The 21,646-nt window shown below is 47.6% G+C and overlaps 1 protein-coding gene and 1 pseudogene across 8 annotated transcripts in view; both read left to right on the forward strand.

The window, feature by feature from the left end:
• Positions 1-13,849, forward strand: part of HDAC4 (histone deacetylase 4) — a 174,675-nt gene extending 160,826 nt beyond the window's left edge. For all 8 annotated transcript variants that reach the window (XM_053982146.1, XM_053982152.1, XM_053982150.1 and 5 more), the window contains 5 exons: positions 4,298-4,416; positions 5,997-6,130; positions 9,760-9,844; positions 10,911-11,052; positions 11,503-13,849. In XM_053982146.1, the coding sequence (XP_053838121.1) occupies positions 4,298-4,416; positions 5,997-6,130; positions 9,760-9,844; positions 10,911-11,052; positions 11,503-11,542 (520 nt within the window). In that variant the 3' untranslated portion in view covers positions 11,543-13,849. The remainder of the gene's footprint in view (positions 1-4,297; positions 4,417-5,996; positions 6,131-9,759; positions 9,845-10,910; positions 11,053-11,502) is intronic.
• LOC128809953 (uncharacterized) lies at positions 12,471-18,007 on the forward strand (annotated as a pseudogene).
• Positions 18,008-21,646: the final 3,639 nt, after the last annotated feature.

Consider the following 21,646-nt stretch of genomic DNA (forward strand, 5'->3'; position numbering starts at 1 on the left):
CATCCTCTCTCCAAATATTATTTCCCTGGTCTTGGGGTGCCCAAGCTCTCCTGACTTCTGGATGGTCCATAATGCCGTTGAGACATATCAGAAGTGAGAAGAAGAGTTAAAAATGAGGTTTTCCCTGCTCTTTGTCACTTGTTACCCTCCTGACCTGGGGCTGAAATCACTACCTGCCCCAGCTCCAGGTTGGGGTGCCCTGTTTTTGTGTGTGTGTGTGGGGGGGGTGATCAGAAAGGATCTGGGGAGTTTTTTGGGAGCCTGGAGCTCCTGCACCCTGTGGTAGCTGTGGCTGTGCCAGAGTCAGCTCCACATCCCACTCTGAACTCACCCCCCGAGTGTGTGGGCAATCCCAGATTTCTCAGATCAGGCAGAATTGGGGTCAGTTTAATGGGAAAAATGCAGGGCACGTCGTTCCCAAAGTCCTGAACTCCTCAGAACGTCCCCGGTGCCTCCGCTGTTGTTCATAGTTACAGAAACAAACAGTTGTAAAATTCAGAGGGGTTTTTTGGACCAGGATTTGTTGTTACCTAACATTTTACATGAGCTGAAATCCTGTTTGCCTCTCTCAATCCTCCTGATCCAGGTGCAAACCCAGCTAAGAGACCTGCAGGAAAAATGGGAAGGCTCCGGCTGGTTCCTTATTACACAGGAACAGCAATTAGTGAAATTAAAAATGTTTTATTTGCAGGAGTTTCCCTCTGAATTTACTGCAAGGAAGTTTTCCTGATGTTGCCAGCAGTTGTATTGTGTCTGAGAATTTCTTCCCCTGTCCCAGTAATTCCACCATAATAATTCCAGCCATAATTCTACGTACAGCTCGATTCCACATTCGACTTTATTTAAAACACCTCAACCAGAAGGAAAAAGCCAGGACTGCGCTTTCCCCTCCTCCTGCTGCTTTCAAAAAGCATTAAACAAGTTCAGAAACCACTTTTAGGGGCATTTGGGTTTTTCCTTCGATCCATAAACCATTTCAGGAGCGAGGAAGAGGATGAGGGGGAAGAGATAATGTTTTGCCTGGAACAATTGTTGCTGTATTTTCAATTTCATGCTCTCCCCACGCTGATTTCATCCCCAAATTCCTAATCCCTTTTGACACAGTAAATGACCATGGAGAAGCAAAGACTGGAATTTTTGGGAAGCCGGTTAGCCTGAGGAGCAGTGGATAACATTTTTATTTTATGTATGTAAAATATGTAGCGTATCTAAAACCATACATACATAACATATATAGAAATACACACATGATATATACGAAATATAAAATACATCCATAGATATATAAATATATGCATAATATAAATATATACACTTAACATCTATAAATTTATACATAGCACATATAAAATATATATATAAAACATACATGTGGCCAAGAGTGGGAAAAAGTCTCTAAAAAAATGTTCAGCCTTCTAAGTTTCACCAATTTACTCGCTGCAATTGAGCATTTAAAGCCCAAATAATCCTCTGTAGGATTGTTTCATCTACCTGTCATTTATTAAGCATTTAATTGGGGAATTGGCTAATACCAGGCTAAAAATTGTTCATTCAGCCTTCTGGAAAATAGATCTAAAATTGCATTTATTTTTTTTTTCCTCTCTCCCAAGCAATTGCAGAACACAGTGGGGAGGCTTTGCTAGTTGCAGCCATCAGTTTGCTCTCGTGTAGAGCTGTACAGCTCAGCTGTAACCAAGCAAATAAAAGGATTTCATTTATTTAAAGCAAGCAAAACAAGCTTCTGAAATTAGGGAAATTTCAATTTCCTTGTTTTTTAAAAAATTCTACATGGATTGAATGAATATTCAGTGTTAGGAATATTCATTCCTCAGTGAATAACTTTACAGCCACCTCAGCCATTCCTTAAAAGACCCAGTTCCAGGCAGAACTGCTTATCTCCTGGGTAATAACTGGAATTTCTGGCTTTTTTAGAGTCTCATCAGCAGAGCAAAGCCACGGGTTTGTTTGCAGTTTAATCCTTGTTTCCTCTGAGGGTTTGGCTTTCCTGGGGTGGATCTGAGCGAAGGGTTTGGTTTTATCTGTGGACAAGGGAAAGTTAAAGAGCGAGAAGCTGAAAGAGTTGTGTCCGAAATGTTGTCCACAGATGGAATCTCAGAAACGCAGCAGATTTTTGTCATTTTTTCTTACAATTAAAAAGGCAAAGTGAGGGAGTTCTGCCTTTCACCCTCCTGGATCAAGTTTTACAATCATGGAGAGCATAAAACAGAGTTGGGGCTGTGGCTTTGGGATGCTGCTATCGTACTGGAATTAGGAGAAGGGCTTTTTCTCTCCTAAAAGGGGCTTTTTCTCTCCTGGCCCTGGCAGGGTTCAGGGTCCTGGGGGCTGTGTGGCTGTGCTGGAGGAGTCACTCTGTCACTGTCACCCACAGCCACCTCCAGCTGAGGGGTCACCAGCTGTCCCATTCCTCAGGAGCCTCTGGCAGCATTGGACACCCATGCCAGGGCTTGGAATGAGATGGTGTTTAAGGTCCTTCCCAACCATGCTGTGCTCCACGAGCTGTCCCCCCATGGATCCATGATCCCATGGGTTGCTCAGTGCTGATGGACCATCCCCACACCTTGGGGGTGCAGGTTTGGGCTGGCTCTGGTGATCCCACGTTTCCATGAGATCCTAGCAGCTCCCACGGCATCGGAACTTGGGGAGGGCGGGAAATAAATCTGATTATTTGAGCAGTTTTCCTTGGGTTAGGAATGAAAAAGCTCAGGAAAAAGAAACCCTTGGCTGCTGCACTTGCTCTGGAATTGCTGCTTCAGGCCTTGGTGAGGGAGGTGGTTTCTCCTAAAAAATTCTGTGGGTTCCACCAAACTGTAAATTCACGAGCCAGAACTGTGCTCTTGTCTTCCTCACGGAATCATCCCCCAAGGACAAAATGGAGAGGGGCAATCACGTTGTTAGAGGAGAGAATTCAAATTCCTTGTTGGGATTTTCTACGTATTAAGGGAAAATGATATCCCTTTTTTCTCACAGAGGTCCCTGTGTCTGCACACAGAAATCAGCGATATTGCAGGAGGCTCTGGGGTTGTTGTGGCAAATAGTTGGGAAAAAAATAAAGCTAGGAGGTGTGGGGGTTTTTTTGGTGTCTGGGTGCCTGTCCCTGCTCCGTGGTGGCAGTGGAGACTTGGAGATGAGTGTGCTCAGTGCCTGGCAGAGGTTGATGCCCTGTTTTGTGGAGGGGCACAAGCTCAGCTGGATGTCACGAGCTGCTGACTCTGGCAGATGTCTCGTGGCTGTTTAATATCCTCATGGCAAAACCTGGGAGCTTTTATGAGCGTTCTGATAGCACTTGAGCCATCTCAGCACAGAACAGGCCTCCCTGGGCTCTGTTTTTAGAGCATCACATAAAGACTCGACTCAATAAAGTGTGAGGCTCTCGTGTGTGCGAAGATTTACAGGTCCATGCTTTGGGATGTGGGTAAAATAACTTCAGTTCCTGCTGTAGAAAGTTATCCTGACTGGTGGCTGTTCCTAGGATGGGGAAATGGGAAAATTACAGGTCAGGTTGCCCTAGGGATACATCCAGAATTCAGTAGGGGCAGTTACAATGGAAAAAACGTAATTTGGGAAGTGTGTCTTGATGTGGGGAATGGGATTTTTGCAACCTCGTGTGGGTTTTGAGGAGAAATTGGGGAGTTTGGAGAGAGAAAAACCAGAGGTAAAAAAGGTCTTTTGGTGAGAAACCACAGGAACAGACCCCTTGTTTCATTGAAATACAGCTTCAGCAATCAGTAGGATGGGGATGCTGAACAATTCCATCCATTTTTTAGTGAACAAAATGTCAGAGGATGGGGAGCTGGCATTGGGAGAGGTGGATTTGGGTGGGCTATTTGCATTCTAAAGCTGTTCTGCTCCATGGGACACTCCCAGCCTTTCGCTGTGGGAAATGAGAAGTGCAGCAAGGGAGGAAGGAATCACATTGCAAAGCCTGGAGGAGATGTTTTGGGTGAGGACTTGGATAATGCCTTGGGGTGAGGTTTCCCAGGTAGTTTTGCAGCCTGTGCCAGATGCCCTCTTATTTTACCCTTATTCCCATGTATGTAAATCAGGATGTGATCCCAAATGGAAAATGCAAGGGTTGACAACTCATTTCCCTGCTCAAAACAAGAGGTGGAGGAAATTCCAGGGAGTGCAAGGAGTTCTTCCAGCCAGTCTCTCACCTTGTAGGGAAATAGGTGGGCTTTGCTGCCATGGAATAAGGGTTTGGTGAGAGGGTTTAAGCACGCCTGCCTTTGCTCAGGAGCCCCCCTAACGTGTGTGCTGTGGATATTCTGTGTTGCAGGACAGTAGTGATGCCCATTGCCAACGAGTTTGCCCCAGATGTTGTGCTGGTGTCATCTGGTTTCGATGCAGTGGAAGGGCACCCCACACCCCTGGGAGGATATAATCTGTCAGCAAAATGTAAGTGGGGGCTTTACTTCTGCTGCTGTCTTGTGGATTAAAGGACAGGTTCTCAGATTTTACTTTGCAGGCTCTATTTCAGATCTTTCATTTCAATGGCAAAACATCCATCTTTTTTCTTGGAATTTTCATGGCATTTATCTTATAATGCGTATTTTGCCCTGGCTGAAGCCTTAATTTTTTTTTTTTTTTTTTGAAACGTTGCATATTTAAACTTTGAAATATTCAATATGTACTATTGTGTAATCTATTTGTAGTCACATCTCTAGTGAATTAGAGAGTTATGCCGGCATTAATATAAAATTGCAGAAGAAGGCCATACCAGCTGTAAACACTCTCATTGCTACCACAAATCCATTTCTTCCTCCAGGACACCTTAATAAAATTTTGAGTTGAACATTTTTGCTCTCCACCTTTGAATTAATTACAGACACCCACAAACCCTCCTTTTTGCTTCAGGTCTGGGATGTTTTTGGGAGATGCACTGAAACCGCCCCCCCCCCCCCCCGCCCCAGGTTATGTGGAGTTTACCTGGCACTGTTTCCTTCAAATTAATCCAGAGGACAGTTTTTCTTGCAAAAAGGGTTTTACTATTATTTTTTAAGAGTTTGTTCCAGCCAGGAAAGTTGTTCTCTACAGCGAACTTTAAAACCTCGTAAGGGAACTGAACCTGTAAACTTTATATAAGAATAAAGTGAAATAGGTTTACAAGAGGCAAGTTCCTTGAGATATGCAGAAACCTTCGGAAAGGAAAGGTCTTGTTTACCTGCTGGTTGAATTTGCCATGTTCTGCTCCTCTCACAAAACCAGTTATGGGCTCTGCAATGGATGGGTTTCTCTGCCTGTTAATTTGTTAATTTGCCGGCTCGCAAAGGGGTTCGCTCCAAAGCAGAAAGCAGGCAGTGGAGAGGGAGGGTAGAAATTCCCTGGCTTTTCCTTTGTTTGGTTTTTTTATTTTTTTTTTTTTTCCTCCTGGAGGGGGAAGGTTGCTTTGAGGACACGTTTTTTAAATCCTCGCCGCTTGGTTCTGTTTTGTTTAAAGGGGGCAGAAATGTATTGTGTGTCATCTGATCAAAGTGCCGGGTGCCCCTGGAATTTTTATAGCATATTATGGACGGGAAGAGCTGTCTGCTGAGAACGAGATGTCAAACCTAAATCTCTCTGGGGCGCTGCGCTGCTGCCATCCCGACCCAAGCTGGGCCGATTCCCCTTCCTCCTCCCTCCGCCAAAGCAACATCCAGCAGAAATCCGCCCCTTTCTCTGCTTCCAAAGGGAATGTTGGCTGCTGGCTTTAATTTGGGGTGCTGAGTGGTGGCAAGGGGAGGATGGTGATGCTCTCAGCTGGAGTGGTGCCGGTGGGGGACACACAGATCCATCCCAGGGAAGCCGCAGCTGGAATCGCGCGGCGAGCGCGTTAAAGCCCAACCTGGCTCGTGTTATGCGCCGAGCCTTTTCAAATCCCCGCTGGGTTTTTAATATGATGTAATTCCTCTCCCTAATTCTTTGATCCTCCGCCAGGAGCCCGATTCCAGCCGCCACCTTTGCCCTTCTCCTGCATTTCCTCTGTTCCCTCGTTGCAGGCTTCGGGTACCTGACGAAGCAGCTGATGGGCCTGGCCGGGGGCCGCGTCGTGCTGGCCCTCGAGGGTGGCCACGACCTCACTGCCATCTGCGACGCCTCGGAGGCCTGTGTGTCTGCCCTGCTGGGAAACGAGGTACAGGCACCCCCAAAGCCCACCCCCGCCTCGGGTTTGGGCGTCTCATCCTCCTGTCTACCAAGTTTCTGTCATTGTTTTGTGTCCTTCTGACACTTGGTGTTTAAAAGAGTGTTTGTTTTATGCTTAAAGACCACCTGTGCTTTGCAGTCCGTGCAATGAGTGAAACAGCTAAGAATGATTTTTGAGTTTGTTTTTCTCCAAATAATTTGCTTTGTGCTCTTTGAAAAACAACTCTTTTAATTAATTTCTGAATTCATTGTGCAAGTCTTCCCTTGTCTTTGCTCCCCTCTCTAGTCCTACAGTCTGTGCCTGCTACATGGGGCAGCTTGCTTGACACGGTTTGCAGCTGGATTTTTTCCTAGGAGTTACATTTTCTATTTTCTGTACATTGCTGTGTAGGAAAAGCCTTAGCTGTGTCAGAAAGGTTAGGGGGCTGGTTGCAACATAAGAGCCAGACAGAGAAATACAGCAAGATATTGGATTCTGAAGAGCTCAGGGTATTTTCCCACAGAGAAAATTTTAGATACTCCATCTTTTCTGCCTTTTCCCTCCACTTTTAGTGTCAGTGGGATGAAAGAAGGAACACTACATCTACACATCTTCGAAATCCTTGCAGGGGTGTTGACTCCACCACTGCCCTGGGCAGCCTGACTGAATGCCTGAGCACACTTCCCATGAAGGAATTTTCCCTAATATCCAACTTAAACCTCCTCTGGTGCAACTTGAAACCATGTTTGAGGGCTTTTGATACGGTTACTTCGGGCTGAGGTGCAGCACCAGAGGAGCCGAGCAGTGGGTCTGTCTCCAGTGGGAGCTGATTTCTGGGGAGGGTTGTAGTTCAGTGGCCATCAGGTGTCTGGAAAGATGGAGAGGGAGCTTGGATCTGCATGGAGATGTGGAGCAGTTTGACTTCCAGCCTGTTGGAGAAGTGTTCTGTCTTGGAATATCCACACTCAGCGTTAGGTGGGAGGCTGGAGGAGCCAGGCCAGGAGATAAACCAGCTGGGATTCATGAGAAGCACCTTCTTCCATCATCCAGCATCCCAGCTCCCAGTGTCCAGGGAGCATTCTGCTCCTTGTGCTCGGCCAGGCTGTTCTGAGAAGGCTCTGGGCACGGGGAATGGCTCCAGCCTGCACTCAGCCCTTGGGACAGCTGAAAACTCAGGAGGCAGCTGCCACACCAGCATGGAAACAGGGGGGTTCCAGTGGTGGGACACTGGCACAGGTTTCATAGAGAAGCTGTGGCTGCCCCTGGATCCTTGGAAGTGTCTAAGGCTGGATGAGGTTTGGAGCAACTGCTGGGATAGTGGAAGGTGTCCCTGCCCTAGGCAGGGGTTGGGACTGGATGAGCCCTAAGGTCCCTTGTAAGCCAGACCTTCCTGGGATTCTGTGAGGTGTTTATTGCAGCACCCATATGTTTTAAGTGGTCTCTACAGACAGTTCCTCTGGCTCCAGCCACCTTTGGGTGCAGGATGCACTTTGAAAGGGAAGCAGTGGGAATAACACCTGGAGGATGTTGTTCCTCCGGCTCAGTGTGCTCCTAGGATCACAGGAGGCTGACTGCAACCACAAGCAGTAAATAAGTGCTTGATGCAAGCCATGGATGTGTTTGGGAGTGTGAGGCTGTGGGGAGAGCTCAGCACTCAGGATACCTTGGATCTTGTGAGCTGCCTGAGTGATTTCATTGGGCAGAGGAAATATTGATCCTTAAAGGTAAAAAACATTGATTATTTTAATCGTGGCTACAAGGACACTTAAACACAGACCTGCTTTCACTTGTCCTAGGTGGGCTGTGCAGATAGGGTAATATTTCCTGGCTTACCCACACATCAGAAAGCAGGAAACGCTCGTTTTATCCAGGTCTTTCCTCGAACCTTTTGAAGGCAAGGGAGCTGGGGGGAGCGGCTGCAGCTCTGTGCTGCGGCCCTTTGATGCGGTTTGATCTACAGCGTGTCGGAGGATCCTGCCTGCACACACATGGACAGGCAGCTGCGGCCAGGGCGGGCTGCAGGGAGCTGGGCCGGCTCAGGAGCCGTCCTGGAGCTCCACTGGGGCTTTTAGGAAATGAGGGGAACAGTGCCAGTCCCCTGAGCACGGCGTCCACCGGCGGAGATCAAAACTCCTGCATCGGGAGAAGCATTGAGCGAGCGCAGGAGCCAGCTCCTTTCCAACCTGCCAGGAAATTAAACCAGAGCTGGGGCTGTGCAGCTGATTACTGCACTGGGGAGGGGGTCAGGGCTGGGGAATGGACCTGCACTGCTGTGCTGGCAGAGCTTTGCAATGCTCACAGGGCTTCAGTGGATATCAGGGGTGGGAAATCAGAGAGAGACTGATACAATCTGAGAGAGTTTGGGTTGTTCAGCCTGGAGAAGGCTCCAGGGAGAAGTCTTCCCGTGCCTAAAATGGCTCCAAGAGAGCTGTACAAGAATTTTAGACAAGGTTTTGATGGGACAGGAAAAGGGGGAATGGTTTTAATCTATTTTAACCACAGAGGGTGGGGTTAGATGGGATATTGGGAAGAAATTCTTGGCTGTGAGGGTGGGCAGGCCCTGGCACAGGGTGGGTGCCCAGAGCAGCTGTGGCTGCCCCTGGATCCCTGCAGTGTCCAAGGCCAGGTTGAACACTGGGGCTTGGAGCCACCTGGGATAGTGGAAGGTGTCCCTGCCCATGGCAGGGGGTGAGATGAGTTTTAAGATCTTTTCACCCCCCAGCATTCTGTGGTTCCATGATTTCGAGGTCTGATGATGGCAGTCCAGAGCTAGCCACCGTTCCTTTCCCCTTACTCTGCAGAGCTGCTTAGTCCATTGTGGGCATCACCAGCCTCTGCCCTTCAAACAAGGTGATAACCAGGTGCCTCATGCCCAGAGGTTTTTTGCTCCCTTTTCCACAGGCTGAGGCTGTCTGTGAGTGTTATTTCAGGAGGAGAAGTGAGCTCTGGAATCAGGAACATGCTTAATCTCAGTGTCAACCAAGAGGTCTTGGAAAGCTCTTGCTCGAAGACTTATCCAGGAATTGCTTTTGCCTTCACTTAATGTCATACAGAAACCAGTTTGGAGCAGAACTATTTTTAGAGTGGAGAATTAATAAAAAGTGCAATCTATAATTACTGAATCTGGAATGCAGCAACCCGTGAAGTACCTATGGAATGGCTACCATGTGCTCATAAGAGCAGTCTTGGCTGCAGCTTCTCTTGGCTTTGAGCGAAGTTAAACTTTGCCATAGATATTTTTAACTGTTAAACTCTGGCTGTTCTTTGCTGGGGAACAACCGTGGTTGGGCTGTTTTCAGCACAGCTCACAGCAGTGGACATCTCTTGTTTTGGACAGCTCACCTTGGAGGTTTGGGATGAATTCTTTCATTAGTGGAGAACCTGGGAGGGCAGAGGTGTCTCCTCTTCTTGAGTTTTTTCTAAAGGAAACCAAATAAATCCTAAAACATTCCTCCAGCAGTGCTTGTCAGGCCTTTCCCTGGGATGGCACAGGCACGTTCCCACTGCAGAATGATTAGTGGAGGGTGTCCCTGCCCGTGGCAAACATGGAGTGGGATGAGCTTTAATGTCCCTTCCCACCAAGACCATTCTGGGATTCAATGGTAACATTCCTTTGGTGTTCCTCTCTCTCTCTCCAGCTTGACCCTCTTCCGGAAAAAGTTTTCCAGCAGAGAGCAAATGCTAACGCGGTGCATTCCATGGAGAAAGTCATCGAGATCCACAGTGAGTGCAGCCCCACCGACCCAGTTGGTTCCCTGGGGGACACCCCTTGGGCTTCCCCACCATTCTGCCAGCTCCATGCTCCCACCTCCCTGCTTACTGGTGGTCCCTGCACCCTGAGCTGGATTTGTGCAGCCACAAACTGGTGTTACTGTGGATGGAGCCATTCCCAGCAGGGCTTCAGCCTTTAGGGGGAATCACAGAATCGGAGCACGGGTTGGTTAGGAAAATGCATTCAGGAGGATCCAGTCTAGCTGTTAAGCCAACAATAATTAAAAGCTCTAAAATCTCTGTAAAGGACAGATTGTCCTGCCCTTAGAGGGTGCTCTTACTTCTTCAAAAGCAATTGAGCATCTCTGAAAAACACAAGTCTTGTGTTGTGGCATCCATTAATTAGGAGTAGATAGGCATGGAAGTGAAGCAGGCTCTCAGGCACAGGCTGGGATTCTTGGGATGTCAGGGCCAGGAGTTGGACTCGATGATCCCCCCCAAGGGGTGATCCCTTTTAAGGATATTCTGTGAGTTTTGCTGGCAGTTGTTGATATTTTAGGTTTATTTAGCTAAGCAGTCTAAAATCATTGCATTGAACCTTGGATGGAGAAATTATTGGAAATCCTTCTGGAGCCTTCCTAGTGCTCTTCTCAATGCAAAAGGGTGTCAAACTGCTGACATAAAAAATACTTCAGAGGTTGAAGCTTGGACTTGGTGGTCTTGGAGGTCTTTTCCAACTTTAATGGTTCTAAATACATCTTGGACTTCTTTAGTCTTCAGGGATTGCCCACTGAAAGCATGTGGCAGTCAGCAGCTGGATCCAGACCTGGACTGCATCCTTCCCTCTCCTGGATTTTTTGGTAGAGAGACATTTCCAGGCACATTTGTCCTTAGGTCTAGAAGTTTCTGAGGAATTTGAAGTAGAAAAAGAAATATTTTTTTTTGAGCTCCTAAGGCCCTTAAAGTGAGAGTGTGGATCAGATGAGTGTTCCCTGGGCAGTTCCGAGCCGGCAGCCGGGTTTGGGAAAGCAGGAGCTGGAATGGTGCCCTGATGGCCCTGTTGTCACCTCTCCCCCAGGCAAGTACTGGCATTCGCTCCAGCGTTTTGCCTCCACGGTGGGATATTCCCTGGTGGAGGCCCAGAAGTGTGAGAATGAGGAAGCAGAGACAGTGACAGCCATGGCATCGCTGTCGGTGGGTGTGAAGCCGGCGGAGAAGAGGTCAGTGCTTTCCCATCACATTTCCAGTCTGTGCAGCCAGGAGGAGCAGCCTTGCAGGTTAATCTTCTCCTTTCAGCCACTGCTGCTGCACTCCCCACATCCCCTGTCCTCCGTGGGTTCCCAAAAGACTTCCCGGGCTGCAGGAGAACAGCAGAGCCATGAGCTCTGTGCATGCACCCTGTGCCTGAGCCTTCTGTTCCGAGCGTGGTTTTGGGCCACAAAAAGAAATTTATTTTTCTGGGGAAAATCTTAATGTTGCCCAAGAGAGATTGTCCAAAAACCCTTCTTGGTGACAAGTTTAATTCAGGTGATCTCAGCTGGCTGGGTGGGAAGGTGATGGGAACATAAGGAGTGAGACTTGGCACCATAAATTGTCCAACTATGTCACGCCAAACCCTCTTCTCTCTCTCCCCTCCCTGTCCCACCCTGCCTGGCTGCGCAATCCCTCAGACCTGAGGACGAACCCATGGAAGAGGAGCCTCCCCTGTAGCACCCACCTTCGAGCTGGAGTTCTCCTATCTGTTCGTCTTCGTCTTGAAGCTCTGCCAAGAAGCTTTCTCTTGTTACTCCTGCGTCCTGTCACGGTTATTTCCCGAAAACGGAAGGACAGCCAGGTGTAAAGCAAAGCAAGCGACACAAAAAAAACAAATCTCTCCGCATCTTTGAGTCTCTTTTTGCTGAAAAAAAAAACGCTGGTGAAGAGCAGCAAAGGACTGACACGTTGGGCACTCTTCCTCTGGTCCTCACCAGGAGCAGAAAGAGGAACGATGCCCGGGAAGTCTTTGGCAGAGTTGCCAAACAAAAAAACAAAAACAGAACGCGAGAATAATAAAGAAATCAAAGATTCAACAACACAAATCAAACAAACCTTAACGTAAAACTGGTGCTTACAAAGTTGATTACCCACAACTGAGCAATCTCTGCTTGAACCACTCAACCCATCGTGTACTTTCATTTCTTGGATATTTGGAAATGGCTCTTGCCTGCCTGTGAGTCAACGACAGCTCTTGTCGGAACTGGAACGTTGGGAGATGATGGTGAATTTTTAACGGGGAGGGACAGGGAACGAGGGACTCATCTGACACCTAAAGGAAAGGGAAGCAGAATGGGGGAACGGTAGCCCAGATGGAGTCGGCTTTATTGTCTCCAAAGCCATCTGAAGATGAGTTTGTGCCTTTTTTTTTAATTGATGGATTTGGTGCAGCTGGATTTTCTGAAGTTTGAGGAACAATGCCTTAAGTAAAAATTAATTAAAAAAAAAACAAAACACACATAAAAAAAAACAAAAAACCAAAAAAAAAAAAAAAAAGAAAAAAAACAACAACAACAAAGAACACAGCAGTTCCTGAATATTTTTCCTCTGGTTGGGAAAGCCAAGGACTGCCATCAGGAAGGAAGACTTTTTGGCTTGTGCTGGCATGATGGTGGGAAGCAGGCATCAGCTGAACAGAGTGTCTCCAAAAACTGTCGACAAGTTTGGATTTGTTTTGTTTTCTTTCATTGCTGTTTCAGAGAAAAGGAAAAAAGAAAAAAAAAAAATTAAGGTAGTTGCCAAAAAAGTGGCAAATACTGTTGGGTCTTTGAAATTCAACCATTTTTATCAACCAATTTTCAAATGTTTTCTCTCTCTTCTACATTATCTAGTAATTGAACTTATCAATTTGGTTGTCAAAGCATGTATTAGACACAAATGCAGGTTTTAAGACTGGAATGCTTTTTATTAAAAGCAACTAGCATGAGATATTGCTTAAATTGTTAGGTATAAATATATATATGTGTATAATGTATATTCCAAATGTATTCCAAGCTTAGAAACCGGATTCCTATGAATTATTGAGAAAAATATTTATGATGCATTTATAGAAAAAAGAAAAAAATATATGTAATAAATGCATACTCTAACAGTAGCCATTGGAAGCTCCCTAGGGACAGATTTGGGAATTGGAACGTCAAAGGTGCTTTTGGAAAAGGATCTAGGTTGAAACTTGAGGACTTGTCAGGCGACAGGTTGGGAAGTTTTTCAGAAAGCCAACACTTTAGCCACTGGGCAACTACCCTAAACATTTGTATTTTAATTTAAAGTTTTTAGTTGTGATCCTTTTCTAACAAACACGAGAAAAAAAAAGTTTTTTATAGCAAAGACGCTGAATTTGCTGTTAATTTTTATATGGATATTTCCCGAAACCCTCCGGAAGCCTTGTTTGTGTGACTCTGACATTTATTTTCCATTTGGCAGGTTTCCTTTCTGAACGGCAATAGCATCTAAACCTTTCTTCCTCCCTCTTTTCTTGCTTATAATACATGGATTTTCCTTTTTTTTTTCCTTTTTTTAAATTTTTTTTTTCTATATTGTTTTCTCTCCTTTTCCTCAACTCTTTTGTACAGTGAGCAGCTTTCTGCAGGTGTAAGGAACTGTGGGCAGACCAACAGAGTTTGTTTTTTTCCGGGAAAGGGCGCATTTTACCGAGGAGGAGGAGGAGGAGGATGAGGGACCGTGATGGGCTCCTTTGTTGTACTGATTCCACTGGCTGTATATTTCCTCAGCTCTCTTGTAGTAGCTCTGTAAAGAAAATTAGGAATTTTCTTACCTGGTAACGTTCAGTGGGCGATGCCTTTGTCCTGCCTGCGGCTCCTGGCACTGCCTGCCCTCGGGAAGGCTCCTTGGATACTCCGGGACCGACGGCGTTTTCTCTCTGCTGAACATGCCCGCAAACTTCCCACCTCCTCTCTCCCTCTTTTTCTCCCCTCTTCTTCTTCTTCCCAGCACTGGGAGGGGTTTTGGAGGCTTTTTTTTGGTTTGTTGGGTTTTTTTTTTGCCCCCCCCCCCCCCCCCCCCCCCAACCCCGAGGAGGTCATTGCCTCCCGGGAACGCCGGGTGGGAGAGGCCGCGAGCCCTGCCACGGAGAGCGGAGCATCTTCGCGGAGACGGCGCTCCCCGCGTGCCTTCCTCCAGCAGTGTAGGGCCGCACACGCCTCTTCCCAGCACAGCTTCTCCTTAACCACCCTTCCTTCTTTTATCCTGTTCCTATGGTGGGGTTGCTTCCAGTAACTTCTCTTCTTTCCAGTTCTCGAAGCAGCTGCTTTTGTTCCGTTCAGGACTCGCTCGCGGGAGGAATTGGGAGCGTGACCCCACACTGGAGGTTTTTGTTTCCTTCCTCAATTTCTAGTGCAGTTTCAGAACCAGACACTACAGTACTTGAGTTTGCAAACCCAAGTACGTTCTAAAACCCCAAAAAGCCCCAGTGGCAAGGGCTGTCCTTGGCATACCCTAAAATCCCCCCGTGTCAGAGCACTGCGTACCTGGGGATGTTGTGGTTTGGGGTTTTCTTCCATCTGACCACGCTGCTGCTGTGATCTCAAATCCACCCGACTGCCGAATTTGGTGACTGACGTGGGGTTTTGCTCCCTGTGCCACGGGGCAGTGCCTGTGTTTACACCTCCCTTTGTGTTCTCAGCTCTTCCCCAGAAGGTTTTTGACATTTCTGCTCCCGGTTGTGGCAAAGCTTTTTCCTTCCTTTTTGCTTTCCTGGGAGCCGCCGGCCAACAGTGCTGAGCCGGTTCCTTTGGAAAATCTGGAGGAGCTTGTCGGGATGCCACCTTCCTTCCTTCCTTCCTTTTCATCCTTTCCCTCAGCTTTTTGCCGGGACGGGAAGATTTTTCCTGAGATGACAGAGCTTGTCTCCTCTAAACTCCCGGCAATGTGGATTTGTTCCGCAGCATCCCCCTTTTCCCTGGGAATGCTCTTCCCTGGGCTGTGACCTTCCCTGGGGATGCTCTTCCCCCGGGAATGCTTTCCGGGGCCAGTGCAGGCACGGAGAGAAGGGAGGGAGCCCTCGTTTTGAGGCTTTCCAGGGGGATTTTTCACCGTTTTGAGCCATTAAGCTTCTTCATTTCAGATGGCTTTGCCACGGGGCGGCCGTGCCAGTGGAGTGGGAGCCCGGGATGCTCCTGCATCCCAGCACGTGCTGCCCAGGGCACCCTTTGTACCTGCTTGGGAAGAAAAGGAACAGCTTTCAATCCTCTTTACAGTGAAGTGAGGCCCAGTTTGCAGTACACAAGTAACCATTGGGGGGTTTTTGGTTGTTTTTTTGTTTGTTTGTTTGTTTGGTTTTTTGTTGGGGTTTTTTTTTTACTTTCGATACAAAACATTCCTTTTTTTTTATTAGTCACGGTCATGTACTCATTCCATTCTTCCTTTTGTAAACTTTTTTGGGCCCATGTTCTTTTACGGGCATTGATATATATAAATATATATATAAATATATATGAATATATTTTTTTAAGTTTCCTACACCTTGAGGTTGCATGGTCTGTAAGGTTGGCATGTCTTTATATTGTATACAGATTTTGCACGCCAAACTTGGCAGCTTTGAAAACAATAATGAGAAAAAAAAAACAACAAAAAAAAGAGATGGTTTGGGGTTTCTTTGGGTTGGATTTTGTTTTGGTTTGGTTTTTTTTTTTTTTTATTTTCCTCTCGTGGCATTTGTGGAGACTAAAGGTTGGAATGTTGTTGTCACACACACTCACTCACCCACACAGCTACACACCAAGGAAGGAGAGTGGGAAATTTTTTTTTTTTTGGAGTCTTACTGAACTTAATAAGAAGAAATTGTGCTTTTTATTGCTAAAAAGAGTAAATAAATAAAAAACAAAAAGGACTACTTAAACATTTCTCATTTTAAGAAAAAAAGAAAAAAACTAAGACGTTTATCTAGCACTTGTGACTTACCAATTATAGAGTTTATTGTATTTATGTGGAAACAGTGTTTTTAGGGAAACTACGCCGAACACACCAAGTAAACTGCCTGTGTCATTATTATTATTATAATTATTATTATTATTATTATTTTCCTTTGGGTTGGTGTTTTTGCTTTGATTTCTCGGCTGGGTGGGGAGGTTGGATGCAACCCTTGTGTCAACACACGGAGTCGTTCATTCCGAGGAGCCGGATGGATGGATGGATGGATGGATGGATGAGGAGGACTTTAAAGAGTTAACTCTTCAGCACAGCTGCGTTAACTTTTTTAAGAAATTACTTTTACATGATGTATTTTTGCTCGGTTTCACTTTAAGCAGTCGTGTACTGTGCAACACTGTGGTTTAAAAACGAGACTTTACAGCAAAAGGCAAAACATGTTTCTTCATTGTCATGAAGTTGGGCTCATTCTCAGCTCATCTTCACTTTGTCTTTGATATTGATGATGAAAAAGAAAAAAAAAAGTATCCTATTGAAAGAAAATAAATTAACACTTTTTCTGTGCTCCATAGTGGAGGCGCTATTTTCCAATTTATGAGGATGACAAACTTATATATATAATATATATATAAAAGTGGGGGCAGGGAGGGGGGGGAAGGGGTTGAAACATTATTCACCCGAGAGCTTATTACAGATATGTAGTATCAAAAAGTTGTAACTATATTATATTCTACTTTATACCTATACATGCTCAGTATGACGTCACCATTGGTAGCAGCTACCGGTTTACTCTGTAATTTAGACAAGTTTCACTCTTCTTGTATGGACCTTACTTTCAGTGATGGTAGCATTCTTTGTGCTCGACTTTCTGACGGTCCTTTCTTTTAAATTGGTGGAGTTGGAATATTTTTCTCATTCTTGTTTTTTCTTTCTATGTTTTTGTTTATTTTTTTTTTATTTTTTCTCTTTTCTCTTTATTTTGTTTGGGGTTTTTTTGTTTTCGGTTTTGTTTTTTTTTTTTGGTTTGTTTTTTTTTTTTACTGGCCAATGGTGTCTTTCTCTGACAGTACCGACTTCAATTTCAACTTTATTAGGAGTCCAGTATTTTGTACCACATTATGACAACTTGTTATTCTTGTGGTGTAAATAAAAGAAAAAAGTTAATTATAGTACCACCCGGGTTTCTGCTGCTGATCTTCTTTCCTTCCTTTGCTGGGATGGGATGTTTCATCCTCTGGGTTCTTGGTGTGTCATGGACGGGGGTCTTGGTGCCAGAGTGGTTTTTTGGGCAAAATATACCCATGTCTATGTTGGGGTGTTCATGGAATAGCTCCTGGAGAAGTTTAGAAACTTTGTTTTAGAAACCAAGCCAGTTTCCTTGCGGCTCCCCAGTGCATGTTGACAAGTGCCTGCAAAAAAACCAATTGACTTTCCAGGTGAAGCAGCTCCAGCTTTATACCTTTCACAGCCTTTTTCATATGTGTTTTCCCTCTAATTGGCTTCCTGCTTGTCCCTGGAGCCTCCTGAACCATCCAAAACCCATCTGCTCCGTGTGTGTCACCTGGAATTGTCCTGTGGTCACAGGGGAGAAGGCCACGCTTCAGTTCCGGGCTCCTCCCCGGAGCAGCAGCAGGTTGGTGCTCACCAAGGGCTCCTGGTGGGGGAGGGATGGGGAGAGCTCACAGGGAAAACGTGGGATGCTCAGGATTCCCTCAGCAGTGAAGTGTCCCCTGCTGCTTCAGCGTGATTCATGGAATGGTTTGGGTTTGAAGGATCCGGGAGGTCTCCTCTGATCCCACCCTCTGTTATTCCAAGGACACCTTCCACCATCCCAGGCTGCTCCCAGCCCCAGTGTCCAGCCTGGCCTTGGGCACTTCCAGGGATCCAGGGGCAGCCACAGCTGCTCTGGGCACCCTGTGCCAGGGCCTGCCCACCCTCCCAGGGAACAATTCCTTCCCAATCTCCCATCCATCCCTGCCCTCTGGCAGTGGAAGCCATTCCCTGTGTCCTGTCCCTCCATGCCTTGTCCCCAGTCCCTCTCCAGCTCTCCTGGAGCCCCTTTAGGCCCTGCAAGGGGCTCTGAGCTCTGCCTGGAGCCTGTATTTGTGTGCAGAGCGTGGGTGTGGGGATTGCTTTAGGACCATGATCTGGGGGTTCCAGCCTGGCTGGGAGGGCACCTGCAGCTCCCAGGAGCCCATTTCTGGCAGTGAAATCCCACTGCTGGGTGGCCCAGCTGAGGCAGAGGCCTTATTTTGAGGGGTGGGGGCTGTTTCAGACACTATCCCAGTCCCTGTGCCAGGCATCATCTCACCTGGAATGCTCTGAGCTCACCGTGGCACGGGGACATAAACCTGAGGGGAGGGTTGAGCTCAGTGCTGTGGCAGCCACTGCTTTAGCCATGGGAATTTTTACAGCCAGAAATCTGCTGATCCCAAAGAAAATGACATTGTGCTGCAATGAGTGTGATCCAACAGGATTTTGAGGTGGTTGTCTCGTGGCTCCTCCAATGTGTGCCCATGGCTGGGTGTGATGGATGGATGCCCAGCCTGGCACTGGCACACCCTTCCCAGCGCTCTCACTGAGTTTAATTTTCTTAATTTCACTTGATTTCGTAATATTTTTAAAGGAGGAAGAGGCAGTTTCTCCCTCTGGGCAGCAAGTCAAGGCTTTGTGCTTTAGATGAATTCCTGTGGCAGTGGGAGGAAAAGGGTCCAATATTAAATGTACAGCCTGAGCACAAGGGGGGCAGGAGTTCATTCTGTGCCGGCAAAACGTCCTGGATTTATGATGGGATTTGGATCTGTGTGGAGTAGAAACTTTCTCCTGGGGTTGGTCTTTTAGGGAACTCTCTGAAGCTCGCTCAGGGACCTGAGAGTTCATTTGTTGTCCCTGCCAGGATGTGATGTGTTGGTGTGACCTGCAGAGTTGCCCTGGGATAGAGAAAATGCTGGGGAAAAGGGCATGTGGAGCGAAATTCCAGGGGATGTCAAAGGGACTGGGAGTTCCCGGCAGGGAGAGGCTGGGAGGTGTTTCACACTTTCCCTGGAGGAAAATACTGTGATCATTGATGGAAAAGTGCAATATCAGGTCACATGCAGGAATTCAGGACCTTTCTGTCTGGCTATGGGAGAAAAGGCTGGAGCTGGGCTGAGGCAGGAGAAGGTTCTGGACCTCTGGAGGTGCCTGGAAAACCAGGACTCCTCAGCCAGGCTGTTCACAGAGCAACAGAGAATATATTTTTAAAAATTGTGGTAAAAAACGCAGCTCCCCAGGCTGTGGGGAAGGCACGTTCTGCCTTTTTTCTAGCAGCACAAGCTGGCAAAGCCAGTTCCCGCTGAGGATGGGGAATATTCTCCCATCCCACTCTGCTAACGGAAGGCTTCAGCAGCAACGGAGCAAATCCCAGCCTAATTGAGGGAAAGGACTCCTGGCTGGGGGACACAGAGAGGGGCCAGGTGTCTTCTGGATGCCCACGAGGGAAAAGCAAACCTCTGCCTACATTTACAGCAAGTTCAATGGTTCAGTAGCAGAAGGAAATGTTTGGGGTTGACACAAAACCACCCCAAAATCTCACCACTGCACAGCAGAAGTGGGGAAAACATTTTCTGTGTAGACTGGATCACACAGCCAGAGCATCAGTGTGCACTAGCCACAGACAGGTGCCCTTTATCTCATTTATTACAGGCCTTTTTGAGTCTTTTCCATCTAATTTTAATTAATTCATTCCCCTGCCCTAAGGTGGGAAAGTTTGGAATCACAGAATCACAGAAAGGGACTTGAAAGACCATCTTATACCAGCCCCCTGCCATGGCCAGGGACTCCTTCAAATTCAATGCAATTAAAGGGGGAAAAAAAAAGTGGGGGGCTGGGGTAGGGGGGAGAGGGGTCTTACTGTATTTAGAAGGATGAGGGTGCAGACAGAATTGTGCATTTGTGCTATATCAAGGCACAATTATCCAATGGTCAACAGCTTCAGAGTGCCTGCAGGAACAAGAAACCCATTTCCCATTAAATCAGGAAGGGAATGGGGAGCAATTCCTGGGCTTTAAAGGCGATTAAAGAGTCCTTGAGCAAGTTTTCAGAATTTCACTCTTCCGATTACATGCTTGAGTTTGAAAGGGGAAAAAAATATAAAAAACCTAAAAATCCCTCCTTCCCCACTAGCAGAGAGCAGTTCCTGCAATCCCCCCAGTCCCTGTGGATAATGCAGCCAGCGCAGGCTCAGCAGCCACCTTTGAGCCGCCTGGGGTCAGCTGCTGGCGAGCGGCAGGGATTCCTGGAGCTGATTTATCCAGGAGCTGACTTATCCTGGAGCTGATTTATCCAGGAGACAATTTATCCAGGAGCTGACTTATCCTGGAGCCGACTTATCCAGGAGGAGCCGATTTATCCAGGAGCTGACTTATCCTGGAGCTGATTTATCCTGGAGCTGACTTATCCTGGAGCTGATTTATCCTGGAGCTGACTTATCCTGGAGCTGATTTATCCAGGAGGAGCCGATTTATCCTGGAGCCAGTTTATCCAGGAGCTGATTTATCCTGGAGCTTACTTATCCAGGAGGAGCCGATTTATCCTGGAGCCAGTTTATCCTGGAGCTGATTTATCCAAGAGGAGCCGATTTATCCTGGAGCCAGTTTATCCAGGAGCCGATTTATCCAGGAGCCAATTTATCCAGGACCCAACTTATCCTGGAGCGGATTTATCCTGGAGCTGACTTATCCTGGAGCCAATTTATCCAGGAGCCGATTTATCCAGGAGGAGCTGATTTATCCTGGAGCCGATTTATCCGGAGCTGATTTATCCAGGAGGGGCCGATTTATCCAGGAGGAGGTCCCGGCGCTGCTGAGGGTCCCCGAGCCCAGCCCAGCCCTGGCAGGGCAGCCTCGGGGCTGCTCCCAAATCCTCCTGTGCTGGGCTCCAGCAGGAGGAAAACCGGGGCCAAGAGGGATGCAATACAGCTTTGGGAAAGGCAGAGAGAGCTCTCTCTGGAAGGGAGGGAGGCTGGAGCGGAGACGGGGGGAAAACCTCGCTGGGAGCATCCCGAGCCCATCCCGAACCCTGCCAAGGCTGGGGAGCGCCGGGCTAGCCAAGGGAACAGGGGCTGCACCCCCCCAGCTGTTTTTAGGGAATGTTTGCAGCCAGGTGCCCAAACCACCTCCGGGGGATGCAGCCTGGGAGGAGGAGGAGGTGGAGGAGGAGGCTGTGGAATACCTGCACATCCAAACCACAGAGCGGCTTCCCGCAGCTCTGGCTGGAAGCTGATTGGGACTGCCTGGCTCCCCCTGGGCTGCTGGATGATGGCCCCTGGCTCGCTTTCCGTCCTTTTCGGGGACTGGGGATGCTTGGCCTGTGGCTGGTGAAGCAACTCGGTGTCGGGGACAGCAAATTGCCTTGGCCAGGTTTATCTGCTGGCCTTTGGCAGGGCCCTGTGCTGTGCCAGACCCTGGGAGTGCTGAAAGTGGGACTGGAACTGAGTTATTCCACACAGGCTGCAGGCTAATTCCTCTTTCATCTAAAATCTTCTCCTATTTGACCTCTCTCCCCTTTGTCTGCGATGGGAAATTCGATTTGCACTTTGTTATTCCAAAACAATTCCTCTCCGCTCCCTTTGTGAGGCGAGAAAGGCAGGACTGCTGCTCCAGGGCTGCTTCCCAGCTCTGCCTTGCAGAGGCTTGGAAGGTCATGGAGGGAAGAGGAACCCAAGCAGGGAAGTGTCTGCGGATTCCATCAGGGCTCCTCCACGGCGCGCCTGGGATCCGCTCTGGGAGACAGCTGGACCGAGCCCTCGTTCCCAAGGATCCTGGCTCACCGTGCCCGCGCTGCTGGGCTGCTCAGCCAGCCCTCCCTGGTGCAAGAGCCGTGCTGGAATTTTGTCTGCAGGCAGGGAAGTGACAC

This window comes from Vidua macroura, chromosome 7 (genome assembly GCF_024509145.1).
Source record: "Vidua macroura isolate BioBank_ID:100142 chromosome 7, ASM2450914v1, whole genome shotgun sequence".
Taxonomy (NCBI): Eukaryota; Metazoa; Chordata; class Aves; order Passeriformes; family Viduidae; genus Vidua; species Vidua macroura.